The 20,385-nt window shown below is 65.1% G+C and overlaps 4 protein-coding genes across 4 annotated transcripts; 1 reads left to right on the top strand and 3 right to left on the bottom strand.

Moving 5' to 3' along the window:
• Positions 1-116: 116 nt before the first annotated feature.
• ZMYND10 (zinc finger MYND-type containing 10) lies at positions 117-9,804 on the bottom strand. Its single transcript, XM_035546620.1, has 12 exons — positions 9,603-9,804; positions 9,048-9,156; positions 7,942-8,058; positions 6,708-6,761; positions 6,465-6,617; positions 4,356-4,444; positions 3,962-4,062; positions 2,855-3,027; positions 2,477-2,602; positions 912-1,033; positions 680-805; positions 117-446 (listed from the first exon to the last, which is right to left on the bottom strand). The coding sequence occupies exons 1-12, from the start codon at positions 9,692-9,694 to the stop codon at positions 362-364; spliced, it is 1,347 nt and encodes a 448-aa protein (XP_035402513.1). The 5' UTR covers positions 9,695-9,804; the 3' UTR covers positions 117-361.
• On the bottom strand, positions 8,585-13,608 carry NPRL2 (NPR2 like, GATOR1 complex subunit). The gene is made up of 12 exons (XM_035546618.2): positions 13,481-13,608; positions 13,104-13,195; positions 12,854-13,022; positions 11,638-11,746; positions 11,251-11,387; positions 10,942-11,039; positions 10,812-10,848; positions 10,622-10,715; positions 10,431-10,548; positions 10,169-10,311; positions 9,849-9,946; positions 8,585-9,156 (listed from the first exon to the last, which is right to left on the bottom strand). Exons 1-11 carry the CDS (start codon positions 13,550-13,552, stop codon positions 9,879-9,881), a joined length of 1,137 nt encoding a protein of 378 aa, XP_035402511.1. The 5' UTR covers positions 13,553-13,608; the 3' UTR covers positions 8,585-9,156; positions 9,849-9,878.
• Positions 13,609-13,757: 149 nt separating this feature from the next.
• LOC118248053 (transmembrane reductase CYB561D2) lies at positions 13,758-15,276 on the top strand. Its single transcript, XM_035546623.1, has 3 exons — positions 13,758-13,887; positions 13,998-14,035; positions 14,114-15,276. Exons 1-3 carry the CDS (start codon positions 13,761-13,763, stop codon positions 14,615-14,617), a joined length of 669 nt encoding a protein of 222 aa, XP_035402516.1. The 5' UTR covers positions 13,758-13,760; the 3' UTR covers positions 14,618-15,276.
• A 254-nt stretch (positions 15,277-15,530) lies between these two features.
• On the bottom strand, positions 15,531-18,211 carry TMEM115 (transmembrane protein 115). Its single transcript, XM_035546622.2, has 2 exons — positions 17,302-18,211; positions 15,531-16,690 (listed from the first exon to the last, which is right to left on the bottom strand). Exons 1-2 carry the CDS (start codon positions 18,153-18,155, stop codon positions 16,489-16,491), a joined length of 1,056 nt encoding a protein of 351 aa, XP_035402515.1. The 5' UTR covers positions 18,156-18,211; the 3' UTR covers positions 15,531-16,488.
• Between the last annotated feature and the right edge of the window lie 2,174 nt (positions 18,212-20,385).

The following is a 20,385-nucleotide window of genomic DNA, read 5'->3' as shown; positions in this document are numbered from 1 at the left end:
TGCGTGGCGGGGGGGCTTGACTTTTTTGGTAACCACACAGCTATCGGCTCTTTTTCAGGTTTTCCAGGATTTCTGGTGTTGCACGGAGTAAAAAAAATAACACACAAACCTGCCCCTGGGTGCAAGGGAGGGGAGGAAGTGGTTTTATTATATTCAGCGAGGAGAAAAGAGGGGGTGCCGAGCCCCGGCGGGGTGCAGAAGGAGGGGTGATGGTTAGCGGTGAGGAGAGGGAGGCTGAGGCTGCTGGGGGCTCGGAGAGCAGCGGGCGGGGAGGTGCTGCTGTCAGCCCTCCCATGTGGTACCGAGGGGCTTCTCCTCCCTGGCGGCTGGGCCGCAGGCTGCAGGCCAGGCTCTGCCCCGCTCACGGGGCACCCGCTGTCCCCGGTGCCTGTGCCAGCAGGCTGCAGGCCGTGCGGTGCTTCTGCCAGTGCTGGACCTGGCACGCCCTGCGAGGGGGAGCCGCGGCTCAGGGCTGCGCCCGCTCTGCCGAACCGAGCAGGGACGCAGCCCGTCCCCGTGAGCTGAGCGGTGCCACCGCCAACCCCCAGTGCTGCCGGGACACGCCGACCCCGCAGCAGCAGCCCAGCGCTCGCCAGCAGCCCCTCCGCCAGCGCTTTGGTGCCACGTTCCCTCTGCGGGGCGCAGAGCGGGGTGAGCAGGGGGCTCCGGGCTGCCTTACCGCGTGCAGTACCACTCGTTCCGGCAGCGGGAGCACCGCTTGGCCGCCTCTGCGCCGCACGCCCGGCATCGGGGCTTGTCGGGGGCGAGAGCCTCCAGCATGTCCAGGCTGTACGTCTGCGCCCACCTGCAGCGGGGTACAAAGGGGAGAGGCGACAAGCAGCGAGCTGCCGTGGTGCCAGTCCCCGCTTACTGGGGCAACTGGTCGCGCCGGGCGTGGAGCAGGGCCTCACCTGCGTGCCTGGAGCTTCAGCTCCTCCTCGGTGGGGCTGAAGGCGTGCTTCACCTGGTGCTTGGCGAGGGCTTCCCACCTGCCCGCGTTTTTCCTGAGGAGGTGGTCCCAGATGACGGGCACCTGGCGGGAGAGGCAGAGCTGGAGGGTGGCAGCACAGGGACGGGCAGGGGACAGGAGGGCAGCTGGCGCAGAGGACAAGGAGCAGAGCGAGCAGAGGCAGCACGCAGAGGTGCAGGCACAGCGCGTGTTTTCGGTTACCCGGAGGGGACGGATCCCCTTTCCCAACAGAGGTGAGGGGCGTTAGGTGAAACGGGCACAACCTTCGGGAGCAGGAGCTCGGCTGCGAGGCCCCGGCTCCCAAACGGAGCCCCGTGCTCTCAGCGCTGCGCCAGGCAGCGGCGTGAACCCAGCGCTCCGGAGCCGTTTGCCTGAGCAGATTTTTCCACTCGTCACTTCCCCGAATGCGAACACCAGGGGAAGGGCTGGTTTTTGCAAAAGGGAAAGCGCCAGCCCAGAGCGGCGCACGGAGAGGAGGAGGATGCTTCAAACGGCGCTGGCATCTCCAGCCAAGTAAAAATAACCAGGCCTGGGAGGGGAGGAGGCTGCTCTGGGGGAAACCGAATGGAAAAGACTTTTCTCAGCTTGGCTCGGTGACAGGGAGTGAGTTCAGTGCTTGCTGGGCAGAGCGGGGAGCCCGTGCGTGTGCTTCCAGCTGGCTCCCCCTGCCTGCCCTTGGCGGAGGCAGGAGCAACGCAAGCCCAAAAGCGGAGCTGTGGTGAAGAGCAGCAGCCCGGACAAGGGCTGGACGAGGTCCCCAGCGTGACAGATGCCTGCCTCTGCCCCACTGACACGGTGGCAGTTAAGCTGGGGCGCACAGAGATGCTTTAGAGATCTGCCCTCCTCTTTACACACAGAGTTTCTCCCCCTCAGCTCACGAGAAGGCATCAGAAACACTTTTCTCCAGGAGTTACCACTGCCCAGACTGGAAGACCCAAGGACCCCACAATGTCTGAAGACCCTCAGGGCCCATCTGCCAAGCCCCAGGCACCAGCAGGGAATCAGGCTGACTCCAGCCTCTCTCCTCAGACCACTGCCTTGGCGTTTTTCCGTAGGCAGCGTGCCAAGCAGCCCTTGGCCAGGGCTGTAGAAGGGGCTCTTCCTAGGGAAGGCCAGAATCCAGCAGGAAAACAACGACAAATGTCAAACAAAGAGTTAATTGTTAAAATGAGCCGGTGGTTGTCTCTGCCCCGTGGAGCCACCACCCCGAAGATTCAGTGCAGTCTCGACAGCTGTTTATAGCCCAGCCTTTACGCCATTAGGAGTGACCGCTTGGCCACAGCTGTGGCAGACGAAGGGCAGGAGAAGTGGGTGAAGTGGGAGCCAACTGAGCCGGCAGTAATGGTGTCACAGTGAAACGGGTGCTTGACTGCTCCTCTGTGCCACCACCTCTCCAGAGCTGAGTTTGGCAGCAGGAAAAAAGGGGAAGGGAGTGACAAAGCTCAAAGCGGAGCAGCTGGAGGGAAGAGCTGGAAGAAGAGAAGAGCTGGAAGAGCCACCCGATACCTGCTCCAGCACGAGATCCTTCTTTGGGGGAGCCGGCTCTGTCACTGCGAGGCGGCTCAGAAATCTCTGCATCTCCACCAGGTTGGGCAGCTGGTCCAGGAGGACGTCCGTCAGGAACGCCCGGAGCTGCGGCCACGCACGGGGTGAGAAAAGCAAAGGGAGAGAGGTCAGGACAAGGGAGCCAGAGCCGGGTTATGGGGCTGAGGAGTGAGAGGGCTCCGGCTGCGTGCTGGGCATCGGCAGGGAAGGTCTACGGGGCACCGTCAGAGCGACTCACAGGGGTCCCAAGCGGTGCCTCAGCAAAAATGCAGCCCTCGCTGCCGCTGGCACGGTGTCGGACCCCGCCGCTCTCACACCGCTGTCCCCTAGAGAGCCTACCTTGAGGAGCTGGCTCTTGTTGAAGCTGTCGAAGTGGTATTTGCGCTGGCATTCGGGGCTGAGCAGAAGGTTGAGGAGGGCAAGCCACACCTGCCCATCGAGCTTGGTCATCTTCACCTGATCCTCAGGGGGCACCACATGCCACGCACCGTTCTCAAACTTCTTGAGCTTGCCTGAGGGAGAGACAAGCATGGGGCTCCAGGGAGAGAGAGCTGCCTCGGGAAAGACAGCTCGGAGGGGGGGTGCTGCCCTGCGCTCACCTCCTTGCTCTGGCTCAGGCGAGCCCCCCAGTTTCTGCCTGCCTCAGCTTCCCCACCCCTTTGCTCGGCACAGCAGCCTTCTTGGTACAAAACCAATATACTTGAGAGCACGAAAAGCACAAAGAACACGTCTTAAAGCAATACGGCTGTGGCAGGAACTAAAAGATCCCTGCGATATCACCTTCTGTACTCGGCCAGGTGCTGAAGAACGCTAGCAGATGGTGGGGGAGCCCACCAGCGCGGCTGCAGAGGCACGTTTTGGGATATCAGCAGGGCCAGTACCTGCTCTTCCCGAGGTTCTTCTGCCGGTGAAAGCCAGAAGAAGCACGACCATAACTGACGTGACAGAACAAGCGACTGTGCTGCTCTGGGGGGGGTGGAGGAGGATGTAACCCTGCATCTGCACAGCCTGGAAATGCCTTTGCGCTCTGGTTCTTTCCCCATCCCTCCCTTGGGGCCCTGGATCAAAGCTCCTCTGACACCCCAAGCTTGCAGGCGGAGAGAAGGGACGCATTTCCTGTCCGGAGGAAGAAGGAAAGCTCCCGCATCCAGCTGGGCTCCTCTCAGCAGGCCTGGAGCCACGTGCTTCCCCCAATCTCTTCCTCTCTTGCCTGCGCTGTGAACCCCTGCTGAGGCACCTTCCCCTCGCAGGGCCGCAGCGGCGAGCGCCGCTTCCCACAGGCTGTGCCCGCTCAGAGGGACGCGGCGAGGAAGCTGGGGGGCAGCGGGGGGCCGGGCCTGGCTGCAGAGCTGCAGGGCTGCGAGGGCTCCGCAGAAGACCCGTCAGCAGACGCAGGTCTCAGCAAGACACCACGGCGCCCCAGGTGCCGCGGGGCACGCTCTGTACCTGCTTCGTGGCAGCTCCACGGGCAGTGCTCCACCAGCTCGACGAGGAGGCAGGGCAGGTTGTGGGTGTTCAGCATCCGTGTCAGCGCGCTCAGGGGCAAACTGGAGATATAAGAGAAAGGGTGAGATGGTGCGCTCAGACAAAGGCCAGAACGGATACAAACGCTCCCGGAGGCAACTGGGAGAGGCAGCAGAAAAACAATGACAGTCAGAGCAGCTCCTGTTCCCACAAGTACCACAGAGCAGGGTGGAGTGCTGCTGTATTCGCCTCCCGGGGCGTAGTGCCGCTGCCACCACCGATGCAGCCAGCTGCTGAAGGGGGCCCAGGCCGCCAACCCGCAGGAACCTCCAAAGGACTGCTCAGGGCACGTCCTCTGCCGCCCCTGGGCACCCACCTGTCCACCTGGTCAGTGATGAACCGCAGCACGGACAGGGCTTTCAGGGAAATTTCAAACTCCATCGCCTCCGCCTGCTTCTGCAGCTCCTGCGGAGGGGCAAGCACAGACTCAGGATTTCAGGCCCCGTTTCCCAGGAGCTACGAGGAGGCAGCTTGTTGGCTGCACATCAGCAACCACGGGCTGGGGAGGAAACCAAAACCCTGTGAAACAAACTCTGGTTCTCATCTGGACTGCAGCAGCGCTGCTTGTTTGCCAGAGCAGGGACAGGAGTGCTTGCAGCCTGCTGTAGCTCGTCCCTCATCTCCCTACCCGTTACAGGCCACGGGGGGGGTACCAGTGGTGTCAGGAGTGCCACCCCCTGGAAGAGGACAGTCCCAGACTGCTGCTCTCTCCCCCCCTGGCATCACCTCGTGGCCCGGCAGAGACACGCGAGGCTGCAGGAGACGGGAGCTGCATCATCACGAGGACGAGGAGGAGAATCTTGGCCCAGGCACAGCAGCAGTCCTGATCTGACCCTTTTCTGGAGCTGCCTTTCCCCTCCAGCTCGCTTAGGGCCAGCAGAGTACGTCCCTGTGGCTAACCCAGCTCACAGCTACGCAACCCGGCCTCCGGTCAGCGAGGACACCACCTCCATCCTCCACGCGCCCAGGCTAGCAGCCTGAACGTCCTCTGAGTCAGCCTCTTTTGAGACCATCGCGATGTCAGGGCTGAGAGGTGCCAATTCCTTCTCCGCTCCCGTCCCAGATGCTCGCCAGCTCACGGCCGTGCGTGCAGAGCACTGACCTCAGCAGCTCCCATCGGACACTGCTCGCGTTCCTCTAAAGCTTCCAGGAGAGCATTTTGAGCTCTCCCCCTCACACAGGTCACCACCTCCCTCTCCAAACTCCCCCGGCAGAGTGGTAGAGCTCGTGGGGCTGCCCACAGGAGCCCCGCTTCCCCACAGCTCCCGCTGGTAGCTGGACCTCATCCCTGCTACTGCGGTGCAGGGACTATCGGTGCTGCTGGGTGCCAGCAGAGCAGAGTGCCCCAGGGTCACCGCAGCACGCAGCCGTAACAGACAGCAGGCCCCGCGACGCAGGAGAGGGCAGGAACTGCTTTTTTAGCACGGGGTTGTTGCATGCAGAGTCAGGAGAGGCTGGGATAAATCGGGGGAAGCCAGGCTTCCTGGGAGGCGAGCGCTTTTCAGAACCCAAGTAGAGAGGATTGTTCTTCCTCGAGTTGTGTCAAAGCGCAAACTGAGAGCCCTTGCCCCCCCCCCGCCCCAGCTCAAGCTGGGAAAGCATTTCCTGGAAAACATCCCTATTGTGCTCAGGAGCCCTCCACTTCCTTCCCCTTTCTGGGAGAGGAGCACGTGCTCGGGCAGCAAGCCAAACGATGGACGCAGAGGGGAGGTGCTGCCAAGTTTGCAGGCTATCGCTTTAACTCCATTTCTCCAGACGCTCCTCGTGATCTGCACAGCTCAAGGGAAAAATTTAGGTGCTGGGAAGCAAGAAGAGCTCCCACAGCAGAAAGCTGTGCGCAGCCCCCCGGAAACACCCGACCGAGAACAGTCCTGGACTCGCCGCTGGCCCAGACCAGCGAGGAGAGGAGGTGTTTTCTCGGAGAGCAGAGGAAGTTAGAGGGAAATGCATTAGGGCAATTCCTAGTTGTGTCATACGTGGATTTACGGATGGGATTTCTCTCACGGTTAACCCTGGCTGGCTCCAGTGGCAGCCCGAGATCAGGTGGTTTCATAAGCTCCATGGAGACGTACCCACACAGCTTTCAAGAGCAGCAGCAAATGGCCAAACCCCCTGCACTGATTACTTTGCCTAATTATCAACTCCCCAGGTGCCCCCCCGACTCAAAAATCTGTCCTGCTGGCAGCCTGAAGCTGGCACTGTCACGAGACAGGGAGGAAGCGCAGCTGTGGGGTGGAGGGAGGAGCACGCAGCCTGTCCGAGCTGGGCGCAGATGATCTCTAACACCAGACCGCCTCGGAAAGGGCAGGAGGTGCCAGTGCTGCAGCCGAGGCTTTCTCTGTAAGAAGACCTCTCTGGGCTCCTTCAGGCTGCCTGCTGCCTCTGTCACTTGTGTCCCCAGCAAGCTACAGGACTTTCTCCTCACCTGCATGGACGACAGGCTGGCCAGGTCCTTGGGATCAAGTTCTTTCTGAGTCACTGCCTGTCCGTTGGTGCTTCGAGCCGCAAGCAGGGTCAGTTTTCGGTGGCAGTAATCGATTAAATCCAGAATGCTGTCCTCTGCCGACTCGCAGATCTCCTTCACAACGACAAGAGGTTCACAGAGAGCCAGCCCCCCCAGCCGTGACCTCCCACCTTTACGCTAGAGAAAGCTGAACGTGCCACTCACCTTGTAAAAAAACACCGTCTCCAAGAGGTTGATGATGGAGGCTTCGTGATGCAGCTGTGGGGGGAAAACAGCAAGTGGGAGTTAACGGAGCGGGTGGCTGCCAGCACCGGGGACACCGGCAACGGGATGAGGCGCAGGGCTCTTCTCCTGAGAAGCTGCTTCTACAGCTGTGGCCAAAAGCTAGCGTGGACAGCGCTGTCCTGAGACCAGGACCCATGAGATAACTGCCTTGAGGCAACGCTGCAGACAAGCAGCTGCTCAGGGAAGACACCGCCTTTCCCCAGCAAGGTGTCACTCTGGAATGAAAATTGGCTAAAACTTCAGAGTTTTGGGGCAGATTTGCCTTAGAGCAAGGGCTGCATCCCTCCACAGGGAAGCCAAGTTACTCAGAGCACTCTCTTGCCAAGAGTGGCCCGAGGGATCTCTGCTCTCAGTAAGAAAAAGCTACTATTTCTGTTCCTTTTTTTTTTTTTTTTTTCTTTTTTAAACGAGGAGGCACATAAGCAGCAGTTAGAAACACCAGAGAAAAAACAGTGCTCAAAGAGGGGCAAATACCCCCGGGGCATAGCTGCTCAGGAGCCAGGATGGGAAAAAGGGTCTAGCCATTCCCTGAGAGGGCTCCTCAGCGCCTCTCCAGGAAGAAGGGGGTGTGTGGGGGAGCACTTCTGACGGTTTTCCTGGCACTGATCTGCTCCTGGTCACAGAAGAGGCAAGGACATCACAGGGGCTGCCAAAATCCCAGGGGCTGTGTTTTTCTTTACCAGACAAAACACAGTCCTGCAGGGTCTGTTAACCAGCAGGTACAGAACCTGCTGCCAAGAGTGACTTCTCAGCCTGCTGAGAGGTAAAATCACAGCTCTGAGACCTTCAGCGCAGGATTTATTTTTAAATATAGCAGTGTCTGCCCAATTTCCAGGCTGGTGAACTAACTCTGCTGCTTGCCCAGCTCTCCTGCAGCTTCAGGAAACGGGCGATTCCTCGGTTTCTGTTCCGAGCCCAGGCGCCGTTTCACGACGCAGCCCCAGCACTGCGTGTCAGAGCTGGCAGGGGCGACCCGAGCACCTGCCTGGGTTTCTCAGGATGGCTGCGACTGACCGAGGCTGTCACTGACCGACCGAGGCTGTCACGCCACGGGTGACTGGCTGAATGAGCACTTTGCCACCAGCCCCTCCTGCCTGCCCGGGGCTGCCCCATCACACCCCCGGTTCCTGTCCCCGCTGCTCCCTCCACTCACCACCACGTAGATGGGAAAGGTGCTTCTCGGGTGGAAGTCCTCCAGCCGGCACAGCACGGGGAAGACCTTGTGCTTCCAGACCTCCGCTGAGATCAGCTCCCCGATGAGAACGGGAATCTGGACAGGAGCGGAGCCTTTCAGACCGGCGCGAGGCAGAGGGGCCAGGCTGGTGCCCAGCGCCCCGTGGCCATTTCGGTCCTGGGGCACGCAACGCAGCACCAACTTGCTTTCTTACACCACCAGTTTTTGAGCCTTCCCTTCGCGGCAGATACTGCATGAGTGGGAAAGCCTGGGAAGCCAGGGGACCAGGCAGAACCGCTATTTCCCAACACAACTGCCACGTTTCGAAAAGGAACAGGACTTTTATCACCCGTGTTCAGTTGTACAGACTTTGGAGAGGCATCACAAATCAACAGCTTTTCACCGAGCCTCTGGCCTCAGAGACCAGAGGGCAGAGAGTGCTGCTGGGGTTACAAAGGGGAAAATCTCCCTGAGGTCTGGGCAGAGCCAGGGCCCCACACATCCCCATGCAGCCCAGGCTGTTCTGTGGCTGAGCCACCCCGGGTACGGGGCAGGGACCTGCAGCCAGAGGGGCCAGCGCAAACCAGCGCCTAGAGAGGAACCGGAGAACAACAGGCAGGAATACCGCAGCTTGGCTTTTAATTTTTTTTTTTTTTTAAAAGCAACAATGGCAAACCACCAGTCAACTATCTTTGCCAGCAGATTCTTCACCATCGACGGTTTATCCCCAAACTGGACGTTGTCCAAAAGCCGATCCCAGCTGGAGGCTGAGGGCCTGGCACAGGGATGGCTGCTGCCCCCACCCGCTGCCCTGCCTTACGCCGTCCCTCCCGACCATGCAGTTCGTGATTTTGTCACAGACCAAGAAACCCGAGGAGGAGTACCAGGACCACAGCACCCGCGTGGGGCAAGCCACGAGAACCCGCATTCCTCCGGCGGGGAACACCCGGCTCCTGCAGCCAGGCGCAGGACGAAGCTGGGTGCTCGCCGCCACCTTTCCTGACAGACCGGGGACGGGCCGAGAGCTCGGGGAGCAGGGACAGGGCTGGGCAGAGCCGGGTGCCCCCCGGACACCCAGGGCTCACCTTGCCGTGGGTGATGAGCAGCTCGGTGAGGAGCTGCTCCTGGCCGGCGGCGGCGCTCAGGATGGCGTGCATGTTGAGCTTCTCCACGCTCTCGTGCTGCCGAAGCCACCTGCGGGGCAGCCGGGTCACCCCGCAGCTGGGGCCCTTTCTCACCCCCACTCTTCCCAGTCCTCAGGGGTACACCTCAGAGCCATCCCCCCTCAGGGGCGACACCCCAAATTTACAGCCCCCCATTCCCACCACCCTCTGCCCCCCCCAAGACTGGGGCAGCCCCAGACCTGGTGCCCCTCGCTACCCCCTCCCAGACCCTCTGGAGACCCCCTAAAACTGCTGGGGGGGGGGGGGCACACCCCACATTTACAGCCCCTGTTCACTCCCCTCCCAGAGCCCCTGGGGACCCCAAACCCCACCGATCTGCAGAGGGGACACCCCAAGCTTACACCCCTCAGACCCCCTGGGCCCCCTCCCCATCCCCTCAGGAGACTCCCAATGCTCCCCAAATTGGGGACACCCCAAATTTTCACACCCCCCCCACCCCTAGGAACCCCCCCGCACCCCTGCCCGCCGGCGTCCCGCAGCTCGGTGCCCCGCAGGGCCTGCACCAGCGCCTCGGCCTCGGCGGGCAGCAGCGGCCCCGCGGCGGCCATGGTGGTGTCGGCGTCGCTATGGCAACGGCGGCCATGATGGCGGCTTGGGCCTCTGCCGCACCCTGGAGGTGCCCAGGACCGTGTGGGGACACAACGGGGGGCAACGGGGGGGACAGGGGGCACAGGGACACGGGGGGACAACTTGGGGACACACATGGCGCACGCCCCGGCCGGCCCGGCTCCATCACTTCCAGCACACGATGATGTTGGGGTCGTTCTCCAGGCGCTCATCCAGCTCCTTGTAACTCATGCCTGGGGGGGGAAACGGGGTGCCCAGCGTCAGTGCTGCGTGTTCCCTCCTCACACCTCATAAACCACCCCCCCCCCGAGCTCCTCCATCCCTGCCTGGCCGCCCTGCTGTGACTGGACCCCGTGCGCTGCTCCTCTGGGGTTTAATGGCTCCCAAAAGGTGAGGGGGGAACACCCCAAAACCACCCCCGGGCACGCAGCACCCCCTGCCCCACAGCTCCTCACCCGTCTTGCAGCAAATCTCGTCGTAGCTGTGGCAGCCCGTGTAGAGCCGTGCCGGGTGGCTGCGCTCGTCCCGGGCCACCTTGACGGGGTATTTCTGGAGCCGCCGGATGAGCCCCTTCATCAAACCGAACTGGATGAGCCTCCTGCGGGGGGGGGGGGGCAGGGGAGAGAGGGACGCGATGCTCAGCCCTCAGATGTCCCCTTCCATCCCCTGCCTGTTGCCCCAGCCCTCCCGCATCACGCCCCCGGATGGGGCTCCGACCTCTCGTCCACCCGCTGCAGCTGCAGGGTGTAGCGGGAGATGAGGTCTCGCACCGTCGTGCCAGGGCTGAGGCCGCAGTACAGCTGGAAAACGTCACGGAGGCTGGCTCGTTTGTGCCCTGCGGGGACGAGACGCTGTCAGCTGCCACGGATGGGTCCCCAGCACCAGGACACCACACGGGAGCAGCGTACCCGGCTTGGTGACGTAGGACAGGCACTCCTCCTGGAGGCACTTGTCGTCCACCAGGTCCTGGACCTTCGGTGTGGTGCAGTAGACGTTGGAGTACTGGGGAGCAAGGGACAAGCGGCTTGGTTTTGCCGCGACTCAGGAGGACGACGGGTGCCCCCCGTGTGGCCACGCCACCTGTGGCTGCCAGCTCACCTGGAGTATGGAGACGAGCGTGACGACCCCGTAGTACCTGCAGGGCAAGGGGAAAGGTGAGAGGGGCAGAAGTCCCGGCCAGTCCCTTCCACCCCGAGTCGGGGCCGGCCTCATCCCCCCGCGCACTCACAGCAGGTTCTGCACAGCGATGCGCACCAGGTTCAGCTCCACGTCGGCTTCAGCGGAAATCTTCTGGACGTGCCGAAATCCGTCGATGTAGGGCAGGATCTGGGAGGGGAACAGGAGGTAACGGGTAGCAGGGGGCAAAATCCTGAAGGAGCCACCCATAGCATCACCCCACTGCCCACGAGACTCCCTGGCGTGCTGAGCGAACAGGTCACCTGCAGCACCGAGCACAAAAGGTGGGGAGCACTGAGCTGTGCTGGGGACCACGGAGCTCTGGGGCAGCTCATGCTCTAAGCACCCTCCCCATGCGGACCTGCTGCGTGGTGAGGTCCCACTGGGAGTTGAAGAAGTCGTCCTTGTCCTGGGTGAAGACGGGCACGTCGTACTCCTGCACAATGGGGGGGTCTGGCCGCTGCTCGATCACCTTCAGGTGGATGGTGTTTGACTCATCTGCAGGGGAAGAAGGAGCCTGAGTTCTTACAGGAGCCTCCGGAGCTTGCAGTCAGCAGTCCCAGAACGCCTCAAAGCTACGTGGAGGAAGGTGTCTGTGGCCAAAAACCTCATCCCTTTGAGCCAGGCTGGCTCAGGCAGGCCCCAGCCGCGAGCACAAGGTGCCGGACGCAGCGCAGGGACGGCTGCTGCCTCTCAGCCCCGCTCCACCCTCACTGCCCGGCTGGGCAAGCACAGCTGCAGTACCTACCTATGGGCAGGGTGCACTTTCCTTTGGCGTTCAGCTCCTCCAGCAGGATGGTCATGATGGGCACCAGCTTCTGTTTGCTCTCCTCGTTGGAGATGAAGCCACTTTCCAGCTAAAGGTGGCGGGAAGGAGGTCGAGTCAGCTCCTCCCAGAGGGGTCACTGACTAAGGAGCCGCACGGCCGAGATGCCGCCTTTTGTCAGCCTCAGTGAGCCTTCCTTCTAGCAGAGCAGCAAATTGAGCCAGGCTGCCACTGGAATGCGCTGTAGCAACAGCGAAGACCCCGTACCACCACTAAAGCAAGAATCTTCCCAAGAAAAAAAACACAAAAAACTGCACAGCAAGAAGGAAGCAGGAGGCTGGGGAGCCCCCCTGCTTGATTCAAGATCCACATGAGGAGAGGCCTGCTGAATGCTCAGGAAGAAGTCTGGGGACATCTGTAACCCTTAAAATTCAGAATAGAATAGAACAGAACACAGTAGTTCAGCTGGAGGGGACCTACATCAAGTCCACGTGTGTGAGCACCTCAGGGCTAACCCAAAGTGAAAGCACATTACTGAGGGCATTATCCAAATGCCTCTTGAGCACTGACAGCCACGGGGCATCCAGCACCTCTCCAGGAAGCCTGTACCAGTGTTTGGCCACCCTCACCTTAAGGAAATTTTTCCTAATGACCAGCCTGAGCCTCCCCTGCTGCAGCTTTGTGCCACTCCCATGCGTCCTGACATGGGGAAGAGACCGGCGCCTGCCTCTGCATTTCCCCTCCTCAGGGAGCTGCAGAGAGCCATGAGGTCGCCCCCGGCCTCCTTTTCCTCAAACCAGACAAGCCAAGTGTCCTCAGCCTCTCCTCACAGGACATGCCCTCCAGCCCTTCTACCACTTTTATTGCCTCTTCTGGATGCTTTCATGCACCTTTACATCCCTGGAGCCCAGAACTGCATGCAATACGCAAGGTGAGGCTGCACCAGCACTAAACATAGTGGGACAATCACCTCTTTTGACCGCCTGGCCATGCTGTGTTTAACACACCCCAAGGCGCGGTGTGCACTCCTGGCTGCCAGGGCACGCTGCTGGCTCACGGTGAGCCTGCTGCCACCAGCACCCCCAGGTCCCCCTCTGCGGAGCTGTGCGTGGGCGACAGCCCCACGACGCCCTCCTCGGCCACAAACCTGCCCCCGGCCCCGCGGGGCAGGCCGGGGAGGAGGCGCCGCGGGGCTCACCTCCAGGGTGGTGAGGTAGCCGGCCAGCTTCTTGACGATGGGCTCCAGGGCGCAGGCCTTGGCCCGCGCGTCGCAGACGAAGCCGAGGTTGAAGAGCAGGGCGTTGCGGCTGTACTTCTTGTGCTCGATGCAGACGGGGCAGCCGATCAGCTTCTTCTCCATGGCCGTCCTGCGGGGAGGCAGCGGAGCCTGCGCCCGGGGCCGGCGGGGAGCGGGTGGGCGCCGCGCCCCCCGCGCCGCGGGCACTCACACGGTGATGAGCTTGTTCTGCAGCTCGGGCTTGGTGATGACGTACACCTGCACCGTGTCGAACAGCTCCCGGGAGATGAAGTCCTCGGGCACCTGCGGCGACACCGCCATGGCCGCCGCGGAACCGCCGCGCCCCGGCACCGTTGCCGCGCGGCGCGCGTTTCCCCCGGCGCCATTTCTCCGCGGCACCGGGGTCTAGCCCCGCCGCCGGCCCCCCCGCGGCACCAGTGTCCCTTCGCCGCGGGTCCCCCCCCCGGTGCCGCTCCCCCGCAGAACCGTTCCGCCCCGCCGCCGTTCCGCCCTCGGCGCCGCTCTACCTCCCCGCCCGGTGCCGCCGCCGCCGCCCCGTGCCGCCGCCCCCGCCCCGCCGCCCCGCACCTGGTAGGTGATCTTGGGCCCCAGCGTGGGGTGGAACTCGCTGAAGAACACGCACTCGATCCTGCCCCCCATGGCCGCCCGCTCCCGGCCCGCGCCGCGCACGGCCCCCGCCCCCTACCGGCCCCGGCCGCGTCACGGAGGGGCGGGCCTCGGCGGCGGGCGGCACCCCTCCCAGCCAATCGGCGCGGCGGGCGGGCGGACAGACGGCCGCTCGGGCCAATGGCGGCTCGCCGCTCGCCCCCCTCCGGCGCCCGCGGCGGCGTGCCCGCCCGGCGCCGCCATGTCGCTGCCGGCCGAGGGGGAGCCGCGGCTCCTCCGCTCGCTGCGCGCCGCCGCCGCCGCCGCCGCGCACGCCGCGTCCCTGGGGCTGCCGGCGGGGGTGGCCGCGCTGGCCCGGCCGGGCTCCAGTGAGTGCGGGCGGGCGGGCGGGCGGGCGGGGGGGGGAGGCCGCGGGGCCGCGCCGTGCCCCCCGCTCCCCTCCCTCACCCCCCCCCCCCCCCGCCCCCGCTCCCCGCAGGCCTCTTCTCGTGGCACCCGGTGCTGATGGCGCTGGCGGTGAGTGCGGGGCCGCGGGGCCGGGCGCCGCCGGGCGCCGCCGGGCCCCGCTGAGCGCCCGGTGCCGCCCGCCCGCAGTTCTCGCTGCTGCTGACCCAGGCGCTGCTCGTCTTCTCGCCCGAGGCCTCGCCGCTGCGCGCCCTGTCCCGCAAGGCCAAGGTGCGGGCGCACTGGGCCCTGCAGGTGCTGGCGCTGCTCTGCGCCCTGCTGGGGCTGGCGCTGGTGGCCTACAACAAGCACCTGCAGGGCAAGGGGCACTTCCACACCTGGCACGGCCGCGCCGGGCTGCTGGCCGTGCTCTACGCCGGCGGGCAGAGCCTGGGCGGGCTGCTGCTGCTCTACCCGAAGCTGGCCAGGGGCTGGCCGCCGGGCAAGCTGCGGCTGTACCACGCCACGGCGGGGCTGGTGGGCTACCTGCTGGGCTGCGCCAGCCTGGTGCTGGGCATGTGCTCGCTCTGGTTCACCGCCGCCGTCAGCGGCGCCGCCTGGTACCTCGCCGTGCTCTGCCCGCTCCTCAGCAGCCTGGTGGTGATGAACCAGGTGAGCAACGCCTACCTGTACCGCAAGCGGAGCCAGCACTGAGCGCCCGCACGACGTCCCGCCGCCGGGGGAAGCTCCGCGGAGCCGGGCTCCCGCCCGCTCGCCTCTCTCGTGAGTCCCGGAGCGCCTGCAGCGGCGGCCCCGCGGGCTGCGCGCCGGCTGGGACGCGCCCCAGCGCCGGGGATGCCGCCGGTCCCCGGCACTGGGAAGGGGAGGGTGGGGGATCCCTGCCCCTTCCCCCTCCCTTCCCACCCGCGCGCAAATTCCCGTGCCGCCGGGTTAATGGTGGCGAGGTTTCAGCCTGGCGGGGGCCAGGGGGTGTTTTGCAGCCTGCCGGGGGCCGGTTCGTCCTCCGAGGGGTGCACGGAACAGCGCGAGCGCAGGAGGAACCTCGGCGGGCAGCCGCACGGGCTCCTGTCCTCCGCGCGGCCCCGGCCGGGAGCTGGCGGCAGGGCCCGGGGACGGTTCCTGGAGCAGAGCGACCCTCGGGAAGGCTGGAAGCCACCGCAGCACCTCTCCTCCCGCCACAGCCTGCCGCCTTCCCGGCCCCAGCGTCGCGGGGCTCCGCGGGCCGCGCCGGGACGGCCCCGGGGCTGCTCCCCATCGTGCTCCTGGCAGGGCCGGAGAGCCGGGAACAGCGCCCGAGCTGGGAAACTCGTCTGTATCCAGAGCTTTTATTCAATAAAGTTTTCAGGCAGCTACAGCGTGGCACGGCCTCCTTACTGCCCGGGGCGGGGTTTGGCCCCCGGAGAAAGGGGACCTCCTGAAGCCACCGAGGGTTTGGTTTTTCCAGCCGAGGACCTGAAGCGGCACCAGCCACAGGCAGGCAGTCGGCAGGGCCCCTCAGCCCCCGGGGGCCTCCGCGGATCCCGAGCAGCCCCCCCGTCTGGGGAGAAAACTCTTCCTCGAGGCACGGCTCGGTGCCCCGGCTGCGGCGTGGAGAGGCCACCGAGCGCTCTTTCAAAGAACTGTTTATTGATACCGAAACGTCTGTGTTTTCCCTGGGTGACAAAAACCTTCCCGCGTGGTCCTTTAGAAAAATAAACTCACGACGCCACGGGCTGCGTCCCAGAGCCCCGGGGGCGAGGAGCTCTGGGGAGCAGCCTCTCCCTCCCTCGCAAAGGACAGCCCGGCCACGCAGAGGGAGCGGGACAGGAGGGGGAGCCCGTTTCTACTTGAAGGAGAGAAACCCGGCGCCAGAGGAAGCAGCTTGTGCCCCGCTGTAGAAATTAATTCCAGCTTCTAGGATAATCTGGCAAACGGATTAGCTGAGCGGCAGCTGAGGGCACCAGCCCCTTCTGGGGCGCTGCTGCAGCAGGAGAGGGGGAAAAAAAGAGATCCAACGCCACGGAACGAAGCCCGGGGGGGTCGGGGCCGATCCCCGCTGCGGGCGCCCGTGGCAGAGCCGGAAGCGGGCGCTGGCCCCACGCGGGAGCTCCGTCGGCCTCCTGCTGGGGCGGAGGGAGGGAGGGTGGAAGCGGGCAGAGGACTCTGAAAAGACCCACGAGCCTTCCCGTTCCCGAGATCAGGAACAAAACTACATCGAGAAAGGAGAAAACGGAGTTTCGAGTGCAGAGAAGCGAGGAAGCGCGGTGCCACTCGCTGACTTGGCTCCCGGGGTGCCGTGAGGTCCCTTCGTGGCCTCGGAGCAGGGGGCCAGCCTGCGCGGACCAGCCCAAGGTCCCCCTCCGGAACAAAGCTCCCGGCGCAGGCATCCACCTCCCCGCGGGAGCCCCCGTCCACGCCGGGGGGCAGCGAGAGGCAGAGCCCCGCGGCGGTCAGGCCCTCGGCGCTGGGGTGAGGCAGCCCCTGTCCCCGGGCCAGGAGCGTCCCCGCAGGCAGCGTCCCCGTGCGGGCGTTGGCGGCTCTCCCGCGGAGCTGGGCAGGGAGGACGGGGCCGGCACGGCCGCAGCTCACGGCTGGGACGGGGCGTCCTCAAAGGTGATCAGGCTGCTCTCGTGGGCGGCCGCCTTCCCCGCTGCGGCGGCGGCCTCGGTGGGCAGCGGGCCCTCGCTCTTCACCACCACCTCCTCCTCCTCGTCCTCCATGCTGGGCCACGCCGTCTGGTCCTCCACGCGCTTCAGCCGCTCGTTCAGCGCCTTCAGGGCCAGCTGCCTGCGGGGCAAGGGCAGGTGGACACCGGGGTGAGGGGACGGACGCGGAGCGCGTTACCTGCTCTTCCCCTCTGCTCTCACCCCGCGCACAGCCCCGTGGCGGGGGGGACCAGCGACCAGCACCCACGGGCTGCCCGAGCGGGGGCCGTGGCAGAGGCGGTGAAGCCAAACGGAGCCACCGAGACACGACGTGCAGAGTTCCCTCGCCACGTGGTGTGCTCGGATGCCGCTCCAGAAGTGGAGGGGAGCGAGGCGAGCAGCGAGCTGGCGCCTCGCCCCGTGACCGAGCTGCCGCCGCACGTGCGGGAGGGCCGGGTCGCGGCGCTGACTCAGCTCGCCTCCCGCTGCGCCACGGTGGCGGGGAGGACACGGCAGCAGGAACCGCGCCCCGCTCCCCGACACACCCCTTCCCCGGGACCCCCCGCTCGGCCCCAGCACTGTGATTTTGGCTTGGGAAGCGGGCGGGCAGCCTGCAGCGGGTGTGTGCCAGCTGGAGGCCCCGTGGAGGAGGCTCCCCTCAGCGCCCTGACCCCACATCCCCCCCAGACGGAGAGCGGCGGGTTTACAAGCCGCCTGCAAACGTGCCCTGCAGCGGCGCGGGGCGGGCGGTACCTTCTCCTCTCGGCGTCCTGGGGGTCCGTTCCCGGCAGGCTGATGGTGATGGACGAGGGGGCGCCCACGTCGTAGCGCTTCACCGTCTTCCGGCAGACCCTCACCTTCACCAGCAGGCCGTACACCAGGTTGGCCGCCAGCCCCACCACGGGCTGCAGGATCTCGGGGAAGAACGTGGCGAAGGCGAAGTGGTCGGACATATCCCCGCGGCCCCTGCTGTGCCGCTGGTAGAAGCGCAGGTAGACCCAGCTGGAGAGCAGCCCGAAGCCGTAGGAGACCAGCACGTTGCTCTCGACGAGGGCGGCGAGCCGCAGCGCGGCCAGCAGCAGCAGCAGCAGCATGGGCACGGCCTTCACCCTCACCTGCGGCACCCGCAGCACCGTGCTGTCGCCCATGGTCTGCTTGAGGGCCACCAGCACGCCCGCCAGGAAGCCCAGCGTGCCGTGGATGCGCACCTCGAACAGGTAGGCGAGGCGGAAGGTGGCGGCGTAGGCCAGGCAGTAGGCGCAGGCCCCCAGCAGCCCCACGGCCGCGTTCACGGCCGCGAAGAAGACCAGCAGCTCCAGGGCCCCCCAGAGCGGCTCCAGCAGCCGCCCGGCCGCCGCCACCGTGCCCAGGCTGAGCGCCACGGCGGCCGCGCGCTGCTCCACCAGCCCGTGGGTCAGCAGCGTCCAGAGCCAGCAGCCGGGCGGCAGCAGGAAGCCGGGCGTCACGGCCAGCCCGTAGGCCGTGTCCAGGCCGAAGGACAGCGCGTACAGCAGCACCACGGCGCCGCTCAGCGCCTTCACCACCACGCTGCTGCCGCCCAGCGCCCACGCCAGCTGCTGCCGGGACACCGGCACGTACCGCCGCATGGCGGGGCCGCCCCGACGCCGCTCCGGGCCCCCGGGCACCGGCCGCGGCCCCGGCCCCGGCCCTGCCCCCGCTCCGCCCCGGCCCGGCCCCGGCGCCGCTCGGCCCCCGTCAGGCGCCGCCGCTGGGCCCAGGCCGGGCGCGGACAAACAGCGGCGCTGCGCGTGCGCGGCGGGGGAGGGGCACGGGCGGGGCGAAAGGGGCGGGGCGAAAGGGGCGGGGCGAAAGGGGCGGGGCGAAAGGGGCGGGGCGGGGCGGAGCCACGCCCACTGGTGCCGCGGGGCGGGGGGGGCGGGGGGGGGGCGTGTGAGGTACGGGGGCGCGGGGACGTGGGGCACGGGCGCGGGGGCGCAGCGCATGGGCACGGGGACGTGGCCATACGGGGGGCGTGGGCGCGGGGAACGTGGGCACGGGGGACATGGACGTGGGGGACATGGACGTGGGGGACATGGACGTACGGGGGACGCAGGCGTGGGGGACACAGGGGACGTGGATACGGGGGATGTGGGCATGGGGGACACGGACACGGGGGGCACGGACGCAGGGGACGCAGGGGACGCAGGGGACACGGGACAAGTACAACGTGAACGGGGGGGGACACGGGACGTAGACATGGGGGATGTGGATATGGGGGACACAGACGCAGGACACGGACGCGGGGGACACGGGGGACGCGGGACAAGCGTGACGTGGACACGGGGGGCACAGGGGATGCAGATACGGGGGATGCGGACACAGGGGACGGGGATGTGGGGGACAGGAGGTACACAGGGGACACGGACGCGGCGGACGCAGGGGACACGGTGCGGATGCTGGGAGACGGGGCTTGGGGGACGTGGTTTGGGGGCGCAGGTGGGCACGGGGGTGTTGTCCCCGGGGGACACAGACACGGGGGACATGGGGGGGGGTCACAAGGGACGTGGGCATGGGACGGGGAGAGGGGACAGACCGGGGACACGGACACGGCGGGGCACAAACTCCAAGGCACGCGGACACGGGCACGAGGGTGGCGCCTGGGGACACGGGCTGGGGAACGCGCTCACCAGGGGACACGGCCCCACGGGACACGGGGACGAGGGGACACAGGGTTGGGGGGAGCCCGGGGGCCCTGCCCACGGCCGCACGAACCCACCCGTGCCCTGCCCGCGTCCCACCCCGGTCCCAGCTGTGTCCCCCAGGCCCCCCGGCACAGCGAGGGGACACGCCGGGGTCCTTGTCAGCCCCCCCCCCGGGAAATGACGCAGCCACCGCCTGTGAAGTGAAAATATGAACATTATTTAATAACTGAGTCTCTGTAATAAACCATTTGAAAATATTTTACAAGGAGTCACACGCACGATATCTTACAAATTGTCTTTTTGTTGGTTTTTGGAGTTTCCCAACTCTTCTGTACAAAAAAAAAAAGAAAAAAAAAAAAGAACAAATTAAAAATAAATTAAAGGAAACCAATTAAAAACCCAAAGCCTTTGAATGAGCAGAGAGAAGCTTTCGGGGTGGGGAAGGGGCAGGCCACGACCCCGGTGGTGGGGCAGGGGCCGCGCCGTCCCTTCGTCTCCTTGGTTTTAACGCAAAATAGACTATATATGTATATATTTATAGGTATGTATAGTGGCGGTATTCTCGCGGAGCACCTAACTAGACTACAGCAGTACACACACTCCCGGTAACACAGAGCCATCTGTTCAAACACGGGTCCCAGAGACAGTAACCAAACACACACTGAGAAAGCTACAAGCAGAATGACCATTAATTAACCCCAGCGCTAATTAGCGCCTCCCCAGCCCCCTCCCCACCGTCCCGGGTGGCCGTGGGTCTGCTCCTGTCCCCCCCCCCAAAAAAAAAAAAACGCCCGTGGGGCTGGAGCTGGGGGCACCCAGCAGGGACCTGGTGGCACCCGGCACGGCCCCACTGGGGACACGGGCAGCTCGGGGACAGGCGGCGTGTCCCGTCTGGGGACACAGCATGTCCCTTTGGGGACAGGCAGTGCATCCCATGTGGGGACACACAGCTTGTCCCATCTGGGGACACACGGCGCGTCCCATGTGGGGACACACAGCACGTCCCGTCTGGGGACGCACAGCGCATCCCGTCTGGGGACAGGTCCCGCTGGCCGGCACGCGGTTTCTTTGGCAGGGCGGGACGGAGGGGCCGAGCAGGGCTGGGGCGGGCAGACGGGAAGGGTTTCACAGTGATCTGCAGAACGGAAAAGAAAAAAAAATTTTTTTTTTTTTG

Source organism: Cygnus atratus, chromosome 10 (genome assembly GCF_013377495.2).
Source record: "Cygnus atratus isolate AKBS03 ecotype Queensland, Australia chromosome 10, CAtr_DNAZoo_HiC_assembly, whole genome shotgun sequence".
NCBI lineage: Eukaryota > Metazoa > Chordata > Aves > Anseriformes > Anatidae > Cygnus > Cygnus atratus.
This window is presented reverse-complemented; position numbering and strand designations above follow the sequence as displayed.